Source organism: Antrostomus carolinensis, unplaced genomic scaffold, assembly GCF_000700745.2.
Source record: "Antrostomus carolinensis isolate BGI_N321 unplaced genomic scaffold, ASM70074v2 scaffold5776, whole genome shotgun sequence".
Taxonomy (NCBI): Eukaryota; Metazoa; Chordata; class Aves; order Caprimulgiformes; family Caprimulgidae; genus Antrostomus; species Antrostomus carolinensis.
This window is the reverse complement of record NW_010323821.1, coordinates 25,213-49,136: the sequence shown is the minus strand read 5'-3', so window position 1 is coordinate 49,136 and position 23,924 is coordinate 25,213. Positions and strand designations below refer to the sequence as shown.

The 23,924-nt window shown below is 39.3% G+C and overlaps 1 protein-coding gene across 1 annotated transcript in view; it reads right to left on the bottom strand.

Moving 5' to 3' along the window:
• Positions 1 to 1,277: 1,277 nt before the first annotated feature.
• The window catches only part of NALCN (sodium leak channel, non-selective), a gene marked incomplete at its 5' end in the record, with an annotated part of 44,218 nt that continues 21,571 nt past the window's right edge, over positions 1,278 to 23,924 (bottom strand). The window contains 15 exons of the mRNA XM_029085626.1: positions 1,278 to 1,471; positions 2,161 to 2,232; positions 3,235 to 3,352; positions 4,128 to 4,277; positions 6,401 to 6,551; positions 7,231 to 7,388; positions 9,688 to 9,803; positions 10,380 to 10,512; positions 11,309 to 11,402; positions 12,098 to 12,246; positions 14,079 to 14,147; positions 15,190 to 15,309; positions 18,239 to 18,313; positions 18,716 to 18,822; positions 19,357 to 19,450. Coding sequence (XP_028941459.1) covers positions 1,278 to 1,471; positions 2,161 to 2,232; positions 3,235 to 3,352; positions 4,128 to 4,277; positions 6,401 to 6,551; positions 7,231 to 7,388; positions 9,688 to 9,803; positions 10,380 to 10,512; positions 11,309 to 11,402; positions 12,098 to 12,246; positions 14,079 to 14,147; positions 15,190 to 15,309; positions 18,239 to 18,313; positions 18,716 to 18,822; positions 19,357 to 19,450 — 1,800 coding nt within the window. The remainder of the gene's footprint in view (positions 1,472 to 2,160; positions 2,233 to 3,234; positions 3,353 to 4,127; positions 4,278 to 6,400; positions 6,552 to 7,230; positions 7,389 to 9,687; positions 9,804 to 10,379; positions 10,513 to 11,308; positions 11,403 to 12,097; positions 12,247 to 14,078; positions 14,148 to 15,189; positions 15,310 to 18,238; positions 18,314 to 18,715; positions 18,823 to 19,356; positions 19,451 to 23,924) is intronic.

Below are 23,924 nucleotides of genomic sequence, written 5' to 3'. Positions count from 1 at the left end.
GCACATTTTTATCCCACATTTTTAGACAGTCTTAAATTCTGAAACCAACAAACATAGCTGTGTTTTGTGGCTTTTCTTCTCCAGCTCTGTATCTGTATAGCATTGGCCTTTCACTGGAAAAACTTTTATGAAAGAAATAGATAGCTGCTTTTTCACCAGCCATAATGTAGCATTGGTGCTTCATAAAATAAATGAAGGCTAACATGTCAAAATAAGATGCAGTGGGATAAAGGGGACAAAGGTACTTATCCACAGTACAGTGTCATGCCTTAGCTTTGCAGGGCTGTAGCATGAGTAGTAACATGGGTAAGTAAAATTCACTCCTACCTACCCAGGCAAAACTGAATTGTATTTTAAAAGCTATACAATGCTACCCTGTAATTAGAACCCCCAACATGCTAATTTTTATCACACAGACAAGAATAAAGTTATCTCACAACTACACAAGGAAATGGGACCCAATTAACAGGAGAATAATGGCACCATACACATATGTAACCAGCGTATTCTGAAAATGAAGCACGTTTTTCACATGGAGGTCTTTTGCTGGATGCTTAAATGCAGTTTTAATGATTTTTTTTCTTTTTTTTAATTTTCTCTATGAAAATCAAGCTCGTTGCATAATTAACCAAAACCCAAAGATATTTACATTTTAAAAGCCAATCTTTCACCTTCTGATTTTAAAATGAGTTATCCTGTATCTTGCATATTTTTAAAAAAGGTCCAGAAAAAGCTTAGAATTGTAATTCAGAATCTGTACTTTGTAAAAATACTTCCCTTGAACATGAAGTCAGTGCTGACCTCTTCAGGTCATTTGTGAATAATAAAATCTTTCTAAAGAAATATTACTAAATAAGAAATGAGGGAAAACACAAAAAGAAGAAATACATTACCCCTGTATTGTAAAGTGTTGCCACTTTAAAGTATGGTATAGGTTGAAGAAAAACACAGAGATGTGTATATCAAAACACATTTTCATTATGCAGCTACAGAACATATGAAACCTTTCAATGCTCTGTTCTGCTAAAGGCAATATAGTCTCTCTGGCTTTGTTAGTACTGCTATTGTATACTGGTTTCTTAAAGTACAGCTAATACCTACAGAGGTGAATTCTAACATATGTGTGTGCTATGCTTCATATGGCAGAAGGATAAGCATTTGAAAAACTTATGACACTGATTTTAAAGATATTGTACATCACATGGCATCTTCAATTTAACATAGAAAATTAGATTGTACTTGAAGTGGTTGTTGTTGCAGTATGACTTAAATTTTTCTCAGATATCAAGAAGGTCCTCTCCACTCTCATCACTCTCCACAGTTAATTGTCTTGTCCACCATTTCTTGACTTCTGATCCACAAGAAGCAGCATCAGACATGGGATTCATTTTGCATACAACAGATTTCATAGTTGAACGTCCACCGAAGCGGAGGTTGACTGAAGACACTGAATGGCTTATTGGTTTGGGGGCTATGAAATTAAACAGAAAGTCGTGTATTAGAGTAGATCTGCTTCTTGAACATTTTTGCTTAGAGTTCAGGTATACAGGACAAGAGGACTGGGGCACATTTAAAGTGTTTCAGTATGGAAAGAGTATGGCTTTGTTTTAATGTGGGGTTTTTCTGCAGCTCCAGCTGTTCACTCTCCTTTCACCAATCTGCCGATAGAGCAGTTTAATAGAGCAGTGCCTCATTTTCTTCTGCTGGGATAGCTGATGCAGTAGGTCTCTTCTTACCTGGCTAATTGCAACCTAAATGGTTTAGGCAGAACTTACATGAGCTGATCTGCTTGCAAAATGGTAAAAGTGGTAAGTGCCAGAAAAAGGGAGGGAAAAGTGCATTTAGGAGCAGCAGCTACACCTAGAAAGTGATATTTAACTATGGCCTAGGGGTGGAAGCCAGTACAAGGTGCTGTCATGGCTTTAGGAAAGCATTAAAAAACATGTGTAAGTATATAAACCCCACAACTGATCTTAATCATGCTATTGATGATCTTAAATGCATGTTTGTAGATTTTGAGACAGACTAATTTATAATCTACTGGGCTGTATTGGGCATGGAAATAATCACCCTTTTCTAGATCATTCACTGAGGAACATTCAAGAATGACATGGCCAAGATCAGTGCTAAGAAAGGAAACCCTGAACTCCTCATTCTCACTTGAAAAACTTATCCAGCTGGCTACAGCAGTATGATTCCCCTTTAGCATATTCCCTCTTCTACTCTTTCTTTCTGTTCCAACAAAATGTTGATCTTCTTTGCTGCTCAGCAACATTTAAATGGAGAACATGGATTGAAAGCTCCCAATTAAATAGCTGTCCTGTTTCTTGGACAATTACTCTGGTCACAAAAGTAGGGTTAATAGTACTCATAGCATGACCATCTCTTCTGCTTCCACCTAGATATGATTAAGGTCTGAGTAGTGGCAGCCTTTGAAGGCAGTGCTCTGACTTGGAATAGGACTGACTGATAACAGCTGAAAGCAGGTTGATGTGCCCACATCTAACCTGTTGGTCATGAGTGTGGCCTGCAGCAGAGGTCAATATGCACTTTAAGATTTCAGGTAGTGGAGAGTACTCTTGAGATAAAGACTTAATAAGGTCTCAGACTGTACCTATGCACTTGTTCCACCTTCCTATAAGCACGTTCCTATAAGGCATAGTCTAGCTTTCCTTTTCTAGCAGACTGCAGTTACTAGAATAACTTGAGGATGTTTCCTGTTTGTGAGAAAATAAACGGGAAACTAATTTTATACCTGACCAATTCCTAGCTGAAGTGAAGATATAAAAATATATTATTATGCTGTAAAGTACAAATCACACACCTGTCTTGCTTAAGCAAGACAAGACACACCAAAGTTATCACTGTTAGGAAAAGCTTCATTTTCACTGTGCTTTATATGATAAAACAAAACTTTAAATGCACAAGATCCTATCCAAACATATGGGATGGTGCAGCCCCCAATCCAAAGATCCTGAGTAAATGTATGAAAAAGTAAAAAAACCCAACAACCTGCACATGGCAATACTTGAGCCCATCTTTCAAGCTTTCACAACTGGAAGGGAGGGGAGAGATCACCGTATCTCAGCATTCATGGGGGCAGAAAAAATCTGATGTGGGTGCAAGCAGCAGGTGGGACATAGAACTGTGAACCATGAAGTGTCTCATGGCCTTGATATTGTATAGCAGTGATTTGGCATGTGGGGACTTTACTGATACACACTTTTCACATACCTGATGGCAAACGCCATTGTCCAAATTTCCGTTGAGGTTTCCCAGCATCTGCAGAGTCTTGCCGATAGCCACCTCTGTCAGAAAGCGTTGGGCTAAGGAGCTGCTGCTGGCTACTTGTCTGAACAGAGAGAAAAGAATCTCAGTCACTGCCCCGTTGCATGGGGATAATCCCAAGAAGGGTTATCTTTCAATTAATTCTATTTCCAAGCTTTACACAAGAATGTAAACAAAACATATTGCCATTTGTTAAGGCAGCATGGTTTCTATTCTTTACTGCCCCCAAAAACTACTACTAATAGGGAAAAATAGAAGGATCATTTGGGCTCAATTCCATTATACAGCCCCACTGAAAGATATAAATTTTTTCTCAGCCTTCTACAGTGGAGCCCTTATGTTGCATCTTCTTCATTCCCTACCCTAGAAGAGCCCAAGACTCCTACTCAGAGGACACAGCATGCCTGATGTTATCACTCTCAATGTAAAAACTATTTCAGAATGCTTGAACAGGAAAACATTCACATCTAGCTCATGCTAGAGCTGAAAGTTGGTGCTGCCAGAGTCATACAGCTGAGTTTGCCCTTTATGGTGCTAGCAAGACAGAAAACTAAAGTGGGGAATTACTGCCTTAGACCATCTTACCATAGAATCATAGAATGGTTTGGGTTGGAAGGGACCTTAAAGATCATCTAGTTCCAACCCCCCTGCCATCAGCAGGGACAAAGGACAAAGACAGATCTTGCCTTTACACCTGAAGACAAAGACTAAAGAAAAACAAAATATTGCTTTCCACTTTTCCAGTGAAAATGATGTTAAAAAAAAAACCAACAAATAAGAAACATCATAGAAGTTTCTGAATTTGTTCTGATTAGCTGACAGTTTTCTGGTTAGCATACCTCTGGCTGTGCACTGTTATCCTGATTAAGAGCATTCATATCTTCACTTGGCTGTGTCGTCTCAATGCTGGGAGGATTCAGAAATCGGCTCAGCTCCTGCTGTTGACTCTCTCGTAGACTATGGATAATGCTGCACGACTGCTGTTGTTTCTATCAAGGTACAATATGTGACAACAAAAATGTTCTCATTGGTGTGTCACAGCGATTTTTTTTTTTAAATCTTCTAAATACTTAACCAAACAGTGAGCTCCAGATTTGGATACCAGGTGTATCAATAAAGCCATATGTATCAGATGGTTGCTATTTAAATAACATGACTTCTGGCATATGTCTAACCTTAATGTAGGAAATAGAGGATGAAACTTATCAACTATATTAAGTGCAAGGCAGGTTGCTCAACTGTTGGTTTAAACCCATAGATTAAAAATATATAAAGTTTAGAGTTTATGAGTTAAAAGTTCTTGCAAATAAAAAAGAAACAAGGAAATTGGTAGAGATTCATTAAGAATTACATGAAGGCAATGAAAAAATTCTGATTTCTTTCATGGTATTTGGAACAGGCTGTCAATAAGACAACAAAACAGTAGTGGAAACCTTGGGACTGAGTATAGGTTTACAGTACAAATAGAAAACCACAATCACTACCATTATGATCTTAGAATCTAATTTGCTTTTAAATTAAAATAAACAGCTCTTAGGAAGGATTTCACTTTCCTGGGTAGTTTTCACATGCTCCCTCTAGAGAGACTTAGAGACTAACGAGAGAATTTGAAAATATATAATAACTTCCATAATTACATTGAGTTTATAAAAGGTTCATATAATGCGAAATGATCTGAACCATATTATTAGAGTGGAATGAATAGCATATTTACTTTAACATAGTGTAATTCAATATCATGAAATGAACAACAGAGTTGAACAAACCCAGAATTGAGAGCTGAGATTAAATTTACTGCCATTATTATTACAGAGATGAGATAAAAATGAAACTATCTATCTGAATATGCCTTGAACATTGATGCTTCAGCTGGAATGTACGTTACACTCAAATTGTCAAGTTATGTTTTTTTATGAATTTACAAACAGAAAAAGCCACATTCCATGACCACAGTTGTCTATGGAAAACCTGCACACACAAGAAGTAAGTGTTTACAAAAATAAAAAATATATGCATCAAAAGGACCCAGGCTCACAATAACTGAAAAAAATCAGTCATCAAGGCAACCAGGCTGTGGCTTTATATATAAAGGAAGAATTGGTTTTGGAAGAAAAGAGGAGAATAACTGCAAAACCCAATTCAAATTTCCTGAAAATTTTTAATAGAAATTTCATCCAAGACAAACTTTGATCAGCATATATTGCAGCTATCCTGAGCAAAGGCAAAAATGTTTCTGACCACCAGAAGCACCGCATAAATGGAATACAGAAGCACTGGCTAGGTCTACACTAATAAATTAAACAGATTCGGATTTCCTGCAGTGTTGAAGCCAAATGACAGGCCAGGGCTTGCATGATCTGGCCTCTACCACACAAGACAGCTTCAAGCACTGCCTATGGGAGCAGTCTCCACGCTGCTGCATGCCCGGAGGGCAGCAAGGCTCCTATGGCAGTGGTCTGGGATTCAATATGGCAGCAGTTTGGGAGAGTATGGCCAAAACTGTGCTGAGGAGCAGGCTAATGAGTATAGGTGACCCCAACCCAGTCCTGAGCCAAAGCCTTGGCCCTGCTTAATTTCCTGGCATAGACACGGCTACTGTGTGCCACGGTTCATATACCTGATTTGCATGTTCATGTTGCTCATTTGCACACAAAGAGTTACGGCTCTGTAATGGCTCATTCAAATGATGCATCTTGATACAGACTCCATATCTGCTGGTGACTGATCATGGTATCTTCTGCCAGCAGAGGCAAGGAAATTATACAATTACATTCTGTGAGAAGGGATTAGGCCTATGATGTCTCACCAAATGACATTGTTTTTTCTTTATACCTTTGACTTTGGTCTCTGCACATGCATGCTCCTGCTGTATTGAAAAGACAGATAAATTTTGGCAGGAAGACACTTTTTACCTTCAAAAGATGGTTATTTTTGTAGCACTTTCTGTTGAGCTGTAACATACTTTTTTTTTTTGCTGCATTAGCAACTGCTGCATACTTGACATAAATATTATCATGACTCCAGAGTGAATAAGCAGAGTGACAGCAAATTTCAGCATTGTTGAGCAGCAGAATTTCTGCAACTATTTAAATCCTGCTTTAGCTTGACTTACTGCTCTGATTCGCTTTAAGCACTTCTTCAGCCACATGCGTATGGTCTGTTTGGCTACCTCCTCTTCTATGGTATATTCCAGTTGTTCTCTAGCAAGCAGCTCTTCCAGTTGAAGACTTTTTCTGATATCAACAGACCTATATGAAAGCATGCTGGAAGAAACACAGTTGGTTTTTCGTTTTGTTTTGGGTTTTTTTTAATATGTTGGTGACCTTACATTTTAAGTTAAAAAATCGAAGATCATACTTAGGACCTTAGTGTAAAAATATGTAATTCAAGTGTGTGCAATAAATTCGTCTTTGAAGCTAAAAAATGTTGAGATGATTCCAGAAGAGACTTGTGGTACTCAGAACAAATGAAGACCTTTTCACCTGCAACTAGCTATCCAATACAAGTGAGCTGCTGAACTGTAAGCAGCTAGGGCATTTGTGGGGGGTTGTTCCCCTTATCCACCCCACAAGTGTTTATGCTTGGATAATATTCCCATTTCTATTTTATTTCTAGTCAGATTCACTGTGTGTTGCTACATGAGTGGGGACATTTCATTGCTTGGGATACAAGAACAATATGTGACTGCTGTTTATGACAAACTGTCTCCAATGAAAATGTTAAAATTACTTAGAGCTGATTCCCTAGGACCTGTGTGTTTTCCATCACTAATATTTTTGCAGGAAAAAAAGGGAAATGTAATTTTGTATTACATTTAAAATGGCAGTGCCTCTGTGGCTACCAGTCTTGCCTTTTCCCAAGCTTAATGAACATCTGTTTATCCTGGAGAGAAATACAGGCCATTATACCTGTTCTAAAAATTTAGAGAAAATCTCAGAGTACCTGAGCACATCATGGAAGGTGACATCACCACCATTATGGAGCCGTTCCATTTCGTAGCACATGTGCTTGAACAGCAGCTTGTCCTTGTCGAGATCCACCTCCAGCCTGCCCCGCAGAAGCCTCAGCAGAAATTTCACTCGGAAGGTAGGGATTACTCCCTGGGTAAAATTGCACAATAGATGGTAAATTATTACTGTGACATAACAACCAAGTCAGACATTCAACTTGATCAGTGAGAGAATCACTATTTCTCCAAAGACTCTGTGTCAAATCCTGGTCTATTTAAGTCACTGTGAATACATTACTGAAGAATATACAAATGCAGCCAGCTCTTCAGCACACTCATGGAAGTCTTTGTTGTTATTTGACTGCTGTACAATGAGAATCTGTGCTGATAATTTTCTCAGAAATGTTCAAAATTGCTTGGGGGTTTAGTTTCCCCCTTTGCATTAATCTGTAATGAGAATTATATGCCCAAGGAGCTGCCTTTGAAAAACTGACATTAAACTACAATTTAAGCATTCACAGCCAGGCCTATACGTGGCTACAAACCTGTCCCCTTCTCTGTGCATCTTTGGCCAGGAGAATGTTAGGAGTTTACTATCTTTTCAAAGGTCTTCTGCTCTAAGAGTCAACTGAGCACATGTTGCACTTCTTGTGACAACACTTTTGATATGCTGTTAAAAAATTAGGACTGAAAATATTACCTTTTGAAACTGTAGTATCCATATTCTAAATATTTTGTTCTGCTAAATGAGCCTCACTGGAACTATTTTTGCTGTAATGTGTTTTTCCATATCAGAAAGAGATACTCTCGGTGCTGGGCACGATGGATGTAGAACTCTCCACTTCCATCAGTAGAGACTGTGGCTTCCGTCTCAAGCACAGCCATGTGCCAACTACTTTACCATTATGTTGTTCATATTCAAATCTTAGTGATGTCATGAATCATTCAGATGTGAGTATCTGAACAGCTCAGTCTCCCAGATGCTCTTCTCATCCCAGAATCACAGCATGGTTAAGGTTGGAAGTAACTTCTGGAGGCCACCTTTTCTGACCCCCTCTGCTCAAGCTGGGCCTCCTAAAGTCAGTTACGCAGGACTGTGTCTAGATGACTTCTGAATATCTCCAAGGATGGAGACTCCACAATCTCCCTGGGTAACCTGTGCCAGTGCTCAGTCACCCTCACTATGAAAGTCTTTCCTGATGTTCAGAGGGAACCTCCTGTATTCCAACTTGTGCCCATTGCCTCTGGTCCCGTCACTGGGCACCACTGAGCTGAGCCTGGCTCTGTCATCTTTGCACCCTCCCTTCAGGTATTTATATACATTGATGAGATCCCCTTGAGCCTTCTCTTCTCCAGCCTGAACAGTCCCAGCTCTCTCAGCCTCTCCTCACAGGAGATATGCTCCAGTCCCTTCTTTATCTTTGTGTACCTTTGCTGGACTCTCCAGTATGTCTATGTCCCTGTTGTACAGAGGAGCCCAGAACTGGACCCAGGACTCCAGGTGTGGCCTCATCAGTGCTGAGCAGAGGGGAAGGATCCTCTTCCTTGGCCTGCTGGCAATACTTTGCCTAATGCATCCCAGGACACCATTGGCCCTCTTTGCCACAAGGGCACGTTGCTGGCTCATGTTCAACTTGCTGTCCACCAGGACTCCCAGGTCCTTTCCTGCCAAGCTGCTTTCCATCCAGTCAGCCCCCAGCATGTACTGGTTGTTCTTCCTCAGGTGCAGGACTTTGCACTTTCCTTCATTGAATTGCATAAGGCTCCTATTGTCCCATTTCTCCAGCCTGCTTAAGTCCCTCTGGATGGCAGCACAGCCTTCTGCTGTATCAGCAACTCCTCCCAGTCTGGTGTCATCTGCAAACTTGCTGTGGGTGTACTCTGCCCCATCATTCAGATCATTAATAAAGATGTTTAACAAGACTGGATCCAATATTGATGCCTGGGGTACACCACTAGTTACTGGTCTCCAACTAGACTCTGTGCTGCTGATTATCAACCTCTGGGCCTGACAATTCAGCCAGGTTCAGTCCACCCCATCATCTTCTCATCCAGCCCCTACTTCATCAGCTTCTCTATGAGGATCTTCTAGGAGACAGTGCTGAAATCTCAGCAAAGTCCTTCTGAAGATCAGGCAGACAGACGGATGTAAGTCAGTAGACTTCCAAGGGAACAACTTGGGGAGCTGGGAGGAAAGCTGCTACTGTGTTGATCCCATGAACATCTACATTTGTTTTAAAATCTACTATTATAAGTACTTCACAGAAGTAGAGAATACAGGTTAGTATTTGAGGGGCCATGAACAGTGTTAGGCCATGCTCACTGCACTTTCACAACCTGAACAGCAACTGCTTAGTCAGTTTTGTCAGCACATTTTGTTTCCCCCATATGTTTTTTCAAGGAAAAATGTAAATTTACTGTATTTCTGCACTCATTATCAAGTTTCTTACCTCTCTTTTGTCATCAACCATGTTCCATATAATCTGAAAATGCCTAAGATCATTGTAACTTAAAAGTTGGTCTTCTTCGGTTGAATAAAACAATGAGAAATTCTCCACAATGATAGCTGAAAACCACAAAACCAAAATACTCTGTAAGAAGCCTGTAGTCACATTCTAACTGGTTAATCTCTATAAGTAACAATGAATGTCAACAGAATATGAATTCTGTTGTGCAGACTTCAAATTAATAAATGCCGTTAGCTGTATATTCAGACGAGGATTCTGAACAGGTAATATACTGTCATGCTACATCAATATTCACTGTGCTTATGTCTTAAAAGTTGCATCTTAAATGCTGGTGAGATGCCTAATTTAACATCTTCTAAAATCCATTAAAAGAATTCCAGCAACATTGGGAAAACGTTAACTGGAGGAAGGAAAAGCTCAGAAAATAATATTCCTTACGGTAACTACACTTTACAAATAAAACACAACTCTTTCTTTGTTCAAAAAACTTCCATTCCCAAAATTCCTGAGTTTTAGCATAAAACATGCCAGAGAAGTATCAAAAACATCATATGCATATAAGGGAACAGTGAAGGTACAAAGTAACTTCATACTTGCATAGCACAACAGATTCAAATCTAACACAATATATGCCAAGATGGACCTTTTTATTATTAATGTATATTTTCACTCACCAACAAGCAAATTTAGCATGATATATGCAATGATGACATAAAATGAACAGAAATACATAAGAGCACCAGCATAATTTCCACAGTCTGTTTTCCAGTAGGTGCTGTTATCGGGCGTACAAAATGGAGGTTGAACCTTCAAAACAAATGAAAACAAGGTCAGTCAATCATAAAGAGAGATTCTGAACTTCTCTTCAATAAACACAATACGCATGACTATCACCTTTTTAAAGCTTCACAAATAGGGAATAATGCTGTGGGCATTACTGTGGGCAGTTTTTTGTTGTTCCTTTAGCAGTCAGAAATCAGACAACAGAGGGAGGTACGACAAAAGAGGAGTAGGCATGGATCTCACTACCTCACACAAGGCACATTGTGCATTATGCCACTGTAAAGAAACAACTTGGTGTTCTGAAATGTGGTGGTTTTCAAAACACTTTCCTGCTCATTGATTTTAAAAAGGAAGGGAATAATATGATTTTCATTGCAATAGAAATCTCAGACCGAAATTTACTTAGGGGAAATAAAATGATTCAAGGACAAATTTTGAGGTCATTAAGATCACCATTTACATGGAATGAGCCAAAGTGCAGGCATTAAAGACAAAGTTAATCTGAAAAGTCACCTTGCTGCAGTTAAAGCAGAGATAACAGTGGAAAAGCAAGTTACTGCACTTCTGATTTTGAAAAAGTCTTTTATTTTTGTTTTTAAACAATATAATAATATAGCCCCATGAAATATTACATCCTGAGTGTGTGATCTAAACTGCAATTTGTGTGCCGTGTTCTGAGGTTTAGTGAACATTACAGCTTCTGAAGAAATAAAGGCAATCACAACTTTCCTTGTACAAAGCTAAGATACTGGAAACACTCCGAGTTGCAAGGGTGTCTCTTGTTTCTTGTTTATTTTATCTCTGGCAGTATTGTATTTACCATGCAGTCATGCATAATTTTGTTCCAGTCTTCTCCAGTAACTATTCTGAAGAGTACAGTAATAGCCTTGCCAGCTGATGAAAAATTCGCATGTCTGTTTTAAACAAAAAGAGAGAGATCAGTTCATATCCCAGAGCGAAAATGTTGGCAAGAAAAAATGCAAACCATTTCCATCTTCTACTGCCCTACTATTTTAGACTGAAAATAGTGACAGTATTATTTGAATGAGCTCACTGAATTATTTATTCCATGACTTAAGATGTAACAACTTAACTTTAGCTCGGACAAAGGTATGAGTATCTCAGCTCATTTTATCAAAGAGTAAAAGCAGACTTGGGGCCAAATCCTATCTCTTGTCTCCATTTTTTCCTAAAGCCTGATGATGTTATTGATTGGGAAATCTCCAGTTAACAGCCACTTCACAGAACTGTCCCCTCTCTGTGCCAGCCTGGTATACGGACCCTGTTCCTGGGTGATGCTGACAAGGTGTAGTAGGCACACTGTGTTTCAGCAGCTTGCAGAGAGCGCAGTGCTTCTTTGAAGCATATTTGAAGCAACTGGCACAATGAAGAGCATCTCTCAGTCTGCTCCGAGTTGGATTGGGTGCCATTTGGTTCAATGCATGAAGTCTGGAAAGATGGCTCAGTGCCTCCTATCAGAAATTCTGTTTAGAGTTCTTCATCTAGAGCTGGGGACTTGTCTGGTTTTTACCATGGATAGACCTCTCTCTAGCAGAATGTGATATTTCAGGCTGTTTAAAGAACTACCATGAGGTAGTACATACTGTACCTGTTAATGTTCTCTCCGTATTTCACTGTACCAAATAAAACCACTCCAGCAAAAGCATAACAAAGAAGCAATAAGAACATGCCCACTATGATGAAGAAACTCTTGTACATGCTGACAACCACAGTCAGGAGTAGCATTTTTAGTGTCACCTGGAAGGGCAGAGAAAAAGCAATCCATTAAGCCATGCAGGAAAGCAGAGATAAAAGGGAACAGAGAGTTATTGCACTTGCCATTTTGACAACAAATTCTTTACATGTATGTGTTAATGGATGAACCCAGTGAAATGGTACATTATGAATCTGATTGGAACTGAACACTTTTTGTCTTCCTCTGAAATTTAGTGTGCTTTTTACTTGTTAAAGAGTAATTAGGCATATCTACCTAATTCATAAGGTCAAGATGTAGCTCCTCAAAGAGTATATATAGGATAATATAGTGTAGGATAATACAGCAATAACACAGCATAAGTTTAATTATAATACTCCAGGATCAGTATCCTCCAGAAGTATCAAAATTAGCAATGCATTAACAATGGTGCAGTACACTGCTTTAGGCTTATCTGAAAGTGATGCTAACTGTTACGTGGAAACCACAGATACTGCAGCCTACCTAAAGAAATGTATTGATGTATAGAGAAGGAGATTTCCTGAAGATCAGCATAGCTTGATTAAACCACCAAATTTCTCACACACATTTGCCAAAGAGCTTAAGAAGAGACTATGTAATTTTGGAAATTACATAGTCAGTAGGCCTAAGTAATAGACACTACTCTCCCATGCATGCCTATTGTACATTTTACTCTTGATAAAGTTATTGCCCTAGATTGCCCTAACACCCTTAACCACTTTGGATGCTACGGAAAATTCTCTTTAATGGGACTGAGGGTAGCAGTTTTTGTTAGAATCATGTCAAACTGGTAACTCATGCTGACTTTTAGCCATCACATTCCTTAACAACAGATAAATTTGTGAAACTGATGCAGCTCCTAACATGAAAGCACAAATGAGTAGCTTAAAACCTTGAAAAAACTTTAGAATCAATCAGAAAGCTTTGAAGGCAATCACTCAGCCAGGCTGCATAGGAGAAGCAAGGATTTTTCATTTGACTTCCAAGGATCTACAGGCTCTGTGTAGTTTGATTGAAGGAAAACTTTTTATCTTTACTGAACAAACCCTCTGACTTACTGTTCTTAACCCCAGCAACCCAGTATAGCAGTCTTTTTATCACATTTACTTTAATATGTCACACTTCACAGAAAATGTTTGGATAGTCTAAAAAGTTCTACAGCAAGAAAATGCAGAGTGTCACCACTTGTTCGTGTTTGAACAAACGTGTTTGTTCTCTGTCTGTGCTTATTCTGCCAGCCTACTCTCAATCCAAACACAAAAGAAATATAAACTTCAGACGTCACTTGCTTTGTCACCATCTCAGTGTTTCCAGAAAAGTATCTCGGCCCAATATTTTCCTAAATTGAACATAAATCCTTTACTGTGATGAGACATACATTGTAGAAACATAAGACACAGACCTGCACTCTGGAGGAAGAAACCTCTATAAGAGAGCACTGTCACAACAAGATGAGTGCATCAACCACTACTCCACTAGTCTTGCAGAGAAAATAAAAAAATAGCATGCGCTTCACACCACACTGAAATGGCAAGGACTCAAAGTAGCACAATGTATGCTCAGAGTTTCAGAGAGCATTTGTTAAAAACTGTGGTATTGTAGTTGCACTTTTTTTTAAAAATGTTTTTTCCAGTAACCATAATACAGTGCTATTATACAATGCACCTAAAATCCTGACATTTTAAAGACACTGTGTAAAACTGGAGACTGTTACTTGAAGTCTCCTTTTTTTGGCATATAAAATAGAGCCTTACAGAATTTGCACTAGAGATGCATATGTCATGGCAGCACAGCAACTAGTCCTTTAGTCTGTACAAGAGCACTGCAATGGCTGTGGTTCCTAACTTATACTTACGTGCTTCCCACAAATTGAGAAAAACCTGAAGACAATTACGCATGCCCCCATCATGTATGTGTATGCATTCTGTAACAGAAACACAGAGGCCTGAATACATTGTCCCCAAGGGATCTCACTGAAAGATCAGGATAATTGGTCTCTTAATAATGTAAATGAGTTGCCATATGAAATAAGAGAAATCATGAACCAGTAGCACCAATATTTCAATAACAGTGGAGCAGTAAGAAACCAACAGAAGATGCTCTAGCACTTCAAAAACACTAACCCAACCTCCCCACACATTAAACCAAAAAACCTTAAATCCTTTATTAGTTGGGCTGTAATCATGTCCAGCAGCCCCAGTCTACTTGTCTAGGCAGCTGCTGGTTTACAGAAACTGCTCAGGCTTTCCAAGCTACTCAGAAGCAGGGAGCAAACTGTGGATGTCAGGGCAAAAGGACTAGCCACACAACACAGGTTTTCCTCCAAACAAAGCCTGAGGCAGACAAGAGAAGTCCTCAGTCATTTTAGGGTGATGACTTCCACACCTTGTGATTGGCAATTATTTTTCCCTCATAAGTAAGGGAACCAGAGGTATAGACAATTTAAAAAAACCTGAGACGATATGGAAGGAGAGCTGATTTCCTCTCTTCCATGCCTTCTTGGATTAAATACAGCCTCTTAATCAAAACCAATGGTCTAGAATCACTGCTGGGTTTGAGACAGATTGTACTGTTCAGCAGTTTTGAACCTATGCCTTTTCCTAGTCCTCTGTTCCTATCTGGATTTTGCGCATTGCCTCTTTCTTCCTTGCTGCTCATTAGACTGCTGTTGGCAAGAGCTCTCAGTCTCTTCAGGTTCCTTCCTTTCCTCACTCACATCCGTTCCAAAGACTTCAGTTTTCTACTGCATTTACAGACTCTGATATGAGTATCAGACAACTTTTGTAATTCATCATTGCCCAAGACAAGGATTCCTTCTTCTTAGCATCAAGCTTAATTTGCTTCACCCATATTTCAGTCTTATTAAACTCCTAAGGGTTTATCTGGATGTATAGCAGTGATCCTGCTGCTCATGGTTAGCAGATAAATCAAGCTTAATAACTGAAATTATGTTTTGTAAATCTTACCAGTAAGGCAAAATGAAGTATCACCCATATAACTCCAAGAGATGTCACCAAGAGATCATACCGATTTCTTCTGCTTTGCCAGAAGCCAGAAGGTGACATAGCAATAATCTTCATTGTGACCTATGGATAAAAACAATTTCTCAGTTGTACCAAATAAAAGGTTATTTTTTACTATAAGAACCTCTAAAATGTTTGATTGAGTTAATCTTATGTATATTTTCAAGCAACCAAGGGGAGGTTTCATATCAGCTAACTGTTCCCATGTGGACAAGTTAGGCTTCTAGACTAAGTGGACCATATAAGCTTCCCTTAGATGGAGGAAAGCTCCTCCATCTACTTGTGGAAGACTACAGAAAACTGAGACAAGGGGATGAACAGTATTGTGGAAGTGTCTCTCTCCACCAAGTATTGAAGGAGTGCATCTGACCACCTCAGACTGAATGCTAAATATATAGATTGCTGAAGTGAATGTGGGCTTAAGATTTCTAATAGCTAAGTAAATTATGAAGTTAGAAAATTACTATATCAGCAATATGTAGCTAAAAGACGTAGTAGTATCCTATCTATGTATCTGTCCATAAGCAGGGTAAAATCACGTAAGCACATTTCAGCTCAAGAATATAACCGTGTTCTATAGCTCACATATTTCAAATTAATTAAAAAACCACTATTATATGGCAAATATTTCTTGCTTTAAGGAATAATCTGTACTTAGCACCATCTATACTCAGCATTGTGTAAGAGAAGAAAGCTAAGAACAGTAAAATAAATACATTTTATAATGTTCCTGGTAAAAAACAGCAGCCAAAGTGCTTGACATTTCCAGTATAGGTAATAGGAGTGCAGGCAGGAAGCTTAAGAATAGGTACTGCTAAGAAATAGTCACAAGAGCTAACAGATATCAAAGTAGGGTGATGTAGGTAGAGGGAACACCACAGAGTTTTTCATACACAATTCATATTAAACCTTGAAGCAAGTCAAGTGTTACTATATAAAGGCTATAAATGTCAGGCATTCATCATATGATTTTTTTCCACCCCACCTTGCAACACTGCAATTTGGTAGTATTCTTTATATTTCAAAAATCTAAACTATATAAAAGGACATTAGCTTGAGGTAAAAGTCTGATTTTCCAGTTAGTTTTTTGCCATATAATGTTTTCTGAAGCCTAACCACAAAATGAAGAATACAGTCTCTGAATCTCTAATTCCCATTTGAGCTACTTGAAGGTATCTTGCCTCACCTCTATCCAGTCAGCTGAGATGCCCTAGAATAGTGGAGATAGATGCATGGGGCTGGCAGGGATGACACAAGACCTGCAAACATCCCTGCCCTTCTGTAGCAGCTAGTGGAGATAAGGGCACATCAGCTAGGGTGCCCAAAAAAGCTTTTGATGCCTTTAGTTATTTAGGCAACTGAATCTCACTCTACATCTCCCTTGATCACAGTGACAGTTTAAACATCTACCTCACATGTAGACTTCAAACACCTAAGTTCAGATGTCTATAATCTTGAACTGAACACCACACTGTGCAAATAGAGAATTCATTTTTTTCTCACTTTTTTCCTGTGAACATCAGTGTGGCAACAAAAGTGAGATCTCTGAATTCTTCCTGTTCTTCTATACCATATATACTGAGGTGAGCAGTAGAAGTTTAAGACTGAATCAGGAGTCCTTAGACAGGGCCATTAACTATGCAGAAAGCTTTGGCCTTCCTCATGGATCATGTCTGCTAGTGGGAGCAGACCATGTAGAGAGCAGACTCTGTAACCAGACTGTGCTGCTTTAGGAAAGATACTGGGCAGGAAGCTGCTTCCTCTGTCCGTAAATCATGGGCACTCACAGTGTGATAGCTTGCCTGTTGAGACAGTCAACAAATTTTTCTCGGCTCTGACAAAGTTCCTTTGAAATCCTAGAACTGTATTTGTTTCCCCTGGCAGTATAAGAGAAAAAAAGTATTTCTAAAGACATAGTTACTAGGTAAATTAAAACCTGTCTGTGTATGATACAAATAAAACTTTTCTGTGTTTGCTCAGTCTCTCAAGAGATATTGATTTCTCCTGACTAGGGAAAAAAGAAGCAACAACACCAACATACTCTAGCTACAGCTGCTACAAGGTATTCACTTCATTTTTTATTCATCACTGCTGGCAAAACCTATCACTGGAACATAGAAACTGTCATATTGGATTAGAGCAGTGGGAGATGTAGTCTACTATCCTGTTTCTGATAGCGGTCAGTATCAGCTATTCAGAGGGGACTGAAAAGAAAATACTCAACCACAAACTTAGAATTATGTACTAACCTAACCACAGAGGAAGCATCTTCTTTAACCTCATAAATGTGTGCTTTGTTACACTATGGATATCCTTATACATAAAAAAATAAATATGCTTTAAAAAATGTGTTTAAGTCCTTAGATTCCACTCTTATGAAAAAAGGCTAATTACATTTTGCATGGTTGATTGTGGTGACAGTTTTCTCATAGATAGAGAATCATTACCACATAGGATCCAGATCTGTACAACAAACGATAGATAATACTGGAATTTGACATAGCTTATTTAAAGGTATTAAAATAAAGTATGATAATTAAACAAAACAAAACAAAACAAAACTGAGAGAGGTTTGATGATGTCACAGCTACAGAATGGTGATTAATGCACCCTGTTCCAAAGAACCAGGTAAAATAGAAATGGATCAAGCAGAACTTCCTTGATACAACACAGAGTTTGTGTTCTACAGAGTGAATTTAATCCAAGATGTTCAGCAATAAAAGAGTTCATTGGGTTCGCCAAAACACAAGTTTACATGCTCTGAGTTGAATATATATAAAAGAACAAAAAGCTGAAGGTTGTAGAAAAGCATGACTATAACAAATTAAAAGTTTATTCCTACAATCCGTGTTTCAAGACAGGTGACATGGAGAGTCCCAAATGTACACGTTCAGAAATAAAATCTGTAGTGAAGAATGAGACAGCATCCCTAAAGCCAAAATAAAATATATGCATACTAGTCTTAATCTCAAGAAGTCATAAAATAGATTACCTCAAGGACAAAAATGAAGGTGAAAACAACAGACATTGTTGCTAAAGGCACAGTCACTGGATCTGCAGCATCCCACTGAAATGCAAACAAAATCTGCTTATAGAAGAGTAGCTGTTAAGGACAACTAAATGTCTATTCATTACCTTAACTTTTCTTGCAGGTTTTTTAATGAATAGAATTCATTTTAAAAAAATATTCAGACACGAATGCCATCTTGGTGTATTCTTTTCTCACAGATTTATGGCTTAACTGGAAATTAAAAATAGTGGACCAGACTACAAAAAGGCAGAAATTGACTCAGTTCCACAAGTTACAATTAATCTACAGTGATCTGTGCCAACTGAGACTGCTGTATCTGGAAATCATGTTTCCCTACATTCATCACAGTAATGGCTCAACTGATCATTAATTGGTGTTAGGAAATGTGCAACACATGCTGTACTACTCTAACAAAACACTTTAAAAACCCACAATTACCTTAACCGATAACAACACAGACTGGGCCAGAACAAGTACAGCAATAGTTCTCTTAAAAAATGGATGCTGAGTTATATCATACATCTTAGCTCTAAAGCCATCATTATCTGAAAAAGAAAGAGTTTGAAGAGGAAAGTTAAAATATACAGTGGTATTTTTCCCCTATTTCTTGATATATTTTCTATGTTCATTAGTGGCAAAATAATCCTTTACCAGTTTCAAAATACATTTCTAATTTTCTGCTACAATTTTCCATATCAAATAGGGCTTCTGAACATATAATTTCAAATACTGAACACCAGTGTTGCATGAAAGCTTTGGTACTTGTAGGGCAACTGCATCATTCAACTGCTGTCAGGTTAATAAATTCCATTCATATCATTAACAGCGAACTGCAAATATTTTTCATTTAGAAATTCATTTTTTCATTAAGGCTTATCCTAAAACCATCGAAGCACAACCTTTTTTGGGTTGATTTTAATAGCCTTATGCAGAGATCTGTAGTTGGAGCCTATTTCCACATTAACTTATGCACAACCTCCTAGTGGTCGCACTATTACAATTTTAATTTGAATCTCAGACTCCTGGGGAATTATGAACACTAGGGCTCAACATGAATAAAATCAAAATATCTTTGATACCCGGACGAGGTGGGAGATGAAGAGGTTGTGCTATCTTCAGTCTGCTTTTCAGATCTTCCCATCGTCTCTGATCTACAGTCAGTAAAGCTGTCCCCTTAATAAACAAAGAGAATCGTATAAAGCTTTTGTCATATAAAAGCTAGAACATTTAATGCTGTAAACATGAAAACAACGTTCCCTTTGGTGCCTGAAATAAAGTTACACACACAAGTCTCCTTAAATAACACACTGTTTGGGTAAAGGAGTCTGAAGTATCAGCTGGTACTCAAGAGGATTTCTGGATGCATTAGTTGTGAATTTCTGGGACTCAACTCAGCAGGCACAGTTGTTGCTCTTTGCAGCAGCAGCCCAGTGTGGGCAGTGGAACACTGCAGGAGGTCTTCCATTTGACCGAACGTTATTTGTCAGGAAGCACTGTTTTAAAGAGTGAGTGGTCGATTTTGTCCGGACTTTGCTGCTGTGGCTTGTCAGTGCTGCTACAGTTTCTCAGGGAAACGAGCTCTCTAGGAGACCGCTGCTGCTCACCACAGCTCTTCTGCTTGGGTGTAATTGAAATAAAGTAATAGTATGCTATGAATCTACAAGAGCTCCCCACAAAGGGAGCACTTGGAGAGGTGGAGATACACCTTTAGGGTGGGTGGTGGTAGATGGTAAGGTGTGTAGGTGTTTTCATAACAGGAAGAAATAAGCAAGCCCCAAACAGAATTCAATGTTACTTAAAACAATCTTCAAAACAAAATGAGGTCCTCATCACTTCAGAGAAATGTAAAATCTCATGGAAGGAGTCTGGAATTACAAAAACAGGTGAGACCTTTTCAAGGTAAATGTCAAAAGCCTGTCTCCCAGACACTTGGCTTCTCTCACAGAGCTGCACTGAGCTGGGCAAAGATCTCTGGGGCTTGCCTCAGCATTGGCTTGTGTAGGCACTGGAACTGTGCCTGGCTGTGAGACTGATAAGGTCAGGAGAGCTCCCTCTCAGTGGACATAAACTCTTTATGGACAGGCATCCCCAAACAGTACCTGGGAGGAGGTGCCTTCCAACATGATGTGGACAAAGCAACAGATGTAAAGATGCCTATTACTCGTGTTGGGCCCAAACCATACTGTTCATCATGGAATCATAAAATAGTTTGGGTTGGAAGGGACCTCTAAAGGTCATCTAGTCGAATCCCTCTGCAGTAAGCAGGGACATCTTCAACTAGAATAGGTTGCTCAGAGCCCCATCCAGCCTGACCTTGAATGTTTCCAGGGATGGGACTTCTCCACTTCTCTGGGCAACCTGGTCCAGTGTTTCGCTACCCTCATGGTTAAAAATTTCTTCCTTATATCTAGTCTAAATCTAGCCTCTTCAAATTTAAAACCATTAAGTTTGTCCCCATCTTTCCTATAGGCCCCCTTTAAGTATTGAAAGGCCAAAAATACATTGGCCTTCTGGGCTGTGAGCACACATTGCTGGGTCTTGTTCAGCTTTTCATCCACCAGTACCCCCAGGTCCTTCTCGACAGGGCTGCTCTCAATGTCTTCATCCCTCAGTCTGTATTGATACCAGGGATTGCCCGACTCAGGTGCAGGACCTGGCACTTGTCCTTGTTGAACCTCATGAGGTTCACACAGGCCCACTTCTTGAGTTTGTCCAGGTCCCTCTGAATGGCATCCCATCCCTCACGCATGTCAACCATGCCACTCAGCTTGCTGTCATCTGCAAACCTGCTGAGGGTGCACTGAGTTCCACTGTCCATGTAAATGATGAAGATATTAAACAGTACTGGTCCCAGTATGGACCCCCAGGGACACCACTCATCACCAGTCTCCATTGGGACATTGAGCCATTGATCACTACCGTCTGGATGTGACCATCCACCCAATTCCTCATCCACCGAACAGTCCATCCATCAAACCCATATCTCTCCAATTTAGAGAAGAATGTTGTGGGGGACCATGTCAAAGGCCTTATAGAAGTCCAGATAGATGACATCTGTAGCTCTTCCCTTGTCCACTGATGCAGTTGCTCCACCATAGAAGGCCACTAGGTTGGTCAGTCAGGACTTGCCCTTGGTGAAGCCATGCTGGTTGTCTAAAATCACTTCCCTGTCCTCCATATGCATTTAGAAATACTTAATTTAAAAGGCAACTCATTTACTCCAATGAGCATGTCTGGTTTATATTCTTGGAGTGCTTTCACTGCAAAGAAGACAAAAGGTGGCAAAAAAGTAGATCTTTGTAAAATTTACAAATAGTGATGCCAAGTCACTCCGTTTCAAAGACACTACCACGTCCGCCAGTGGGATCATTACAAGGGGACCACAGAGCAGAGCCCTGGACTACTGCTGGAAGAGCTGTGTTTGCATTTGGACTTCATCTCAAAACTGCCATATAATATTTGAGTCAATCACATCTTCACTGCCAATGGAACATATGGCCCTTGGGAGCTGTGGCAACTGACAGGTGGGGGTTGTGAAATGGTGGGTGGTGGAACACTTTGAGCTACTGCCCTCTCACTGGGACAACTGAGGACTCAGCCCAGAGCTGCCTGTGGTATTTCTCAGTCCAGTATCTCCAGGCCTGCACCTCCAACAGCTCACATGAAACACTACAGCATATCTGAAAATATTTTGTGGGTTTTTTTTAGAAAATTGTTAATTCTCATAGTTTGTTCAGTAATTGTTCAACTCTAATCCCCTTCACCAGCTCCTGGCACTACTCTAACCATGTATCAGGCATGAACTTTCTAAAGCCAACATCTACTTAAAACACCAATAGCTTGGCCAAGTAACAAGTTTTAAGAAGATGTAACGTAACCTCACATAATGGACTAGTTTGCTCTATTCTTTCTATTCCAATTGCTGGCCTTCTCTCTATCTTACTTTTTTTTTTTTTTTTTCAGTTCCTGGACATTTCTTCACTCTACTTGAATGTTGATTGGGCTGAGATTTTTTTCCCTCACTGCATAATGAAATAACATATGCATCTTTTCAACTTAAATCTGAAGAGGTTTTCTTTTCCCTATAGTAAATACATAACAAACAAAAGGTATTCAAGAAAAAAAAGAGAAAAAAACACAAACCAAAACCAACATTACCTGCCACAGCAGCTACCTGACATTACTAGGAAACAACTGAAGAAGCTGAACCACATGACAAAAATTATTTATACTGACTGCATTTTTAGTATGATGAAAAATCTATAGAAATATTGCATGATGTGCCTATTCAGTGTAATTTACAGGGAACAGTTATTAGTGAGTAGCTTTTCTGATGTTCAGACTAATGCCTTCCTTGTATTCAGAAATGGAATTGAGGGAGGAGAGCATTCACATCTGAAAAGGTGGCTGTAGTTTGAGGAAAACATACAAGCAGAGAAAACCACCCCAAACCAATAGATGATTTCCTGAAAATAACAAGAGCCCTTATTCAGGCCCTACAGCTCAGACATCCACATTTATGCTGGCAGTTCATGCAGAGGCAATGTGGGCAAAGATTAATTGTTTAATTATCTCCTGTGATCACAATCCTTATAAGTCTCATGTTCACACCTTCCTGTTGCTTCTCATTTTGAATCACAGTGAACATAAAAAAACCCTTTAAATTTCAACATGAGTTTGAGCTGTCCTGTTTCTTTAAAGCTGCATATCTAGGAGGAGGGAATTAAATATGAATCTAACATGCAGTCACATATAATTAAGGGCTTAAGGGTTTAGGCTATTTATTTGGCTCACATCCTGTTAGACTTCAATTCATGATGCCTTGCTTGCCCAGATTGGACACGTGGTAGTGTGCTGCTCAGCTCTCTTGCAGAAAGAGTCAAGTGCTTTTCTTAAAGGGCAAACTCAACAGTTGTGTTTTCTATAGAGTTTGGGTCAGGGATATAGTAGGGCCATGGCCAGCACCCAGTTTGTCTCCAGGACTAGCACACTGAGTTGTCTTGCATCCCCAAGCCCCAGAGTACACAATATTCCTTTCCCTCTGGTGCCATGAGTGATAAAAATATCATTGTAGCTAGCTGCAACACAGACATCTCATTATTTTGGGGCACTTTGAACTGTAAGATGATAAAAATTAATAATTATGTCTTGGTGCCACAGGGGCACCACAAGAGGCTCAGAAAAAAAGTCAGATTAAGGGCTGTGTGTATGCAGCAGTCCCATCCAGAAGATGCTGTCATTAAGCAGTGTAGACACGAGGTACTCTGTAACAATTCACCTGGGGACAAGTTTTTCTACTTTTCAAGGCAATCTGCAAAGCCCATGTGGACTTCAATTTGTTCCTAGAACACTAGCTACCCTTTTGTTTGAGTGATGTACAATTAATTTTACAATGTACTCCACTGTTTGTGAGGTAAAAGTCATGCAGCTTTACTTTGGATCTGAAATACTGCAATTGCTGGGCTCTAATGAGACCCCTTATTTGTAACACGTGCAAGCATAGCACGTCTTTTTACCTGCCACTGCATGTACGCTTACATCAAACTAGAACAGCAAAATGTGGTGCATCTGTAAATACACTGTGCTTTAGATTTAATCTCCTGGCAAAATGGCTGCATTGTAAACAAACTCAGAGAGCTTTGAAAGA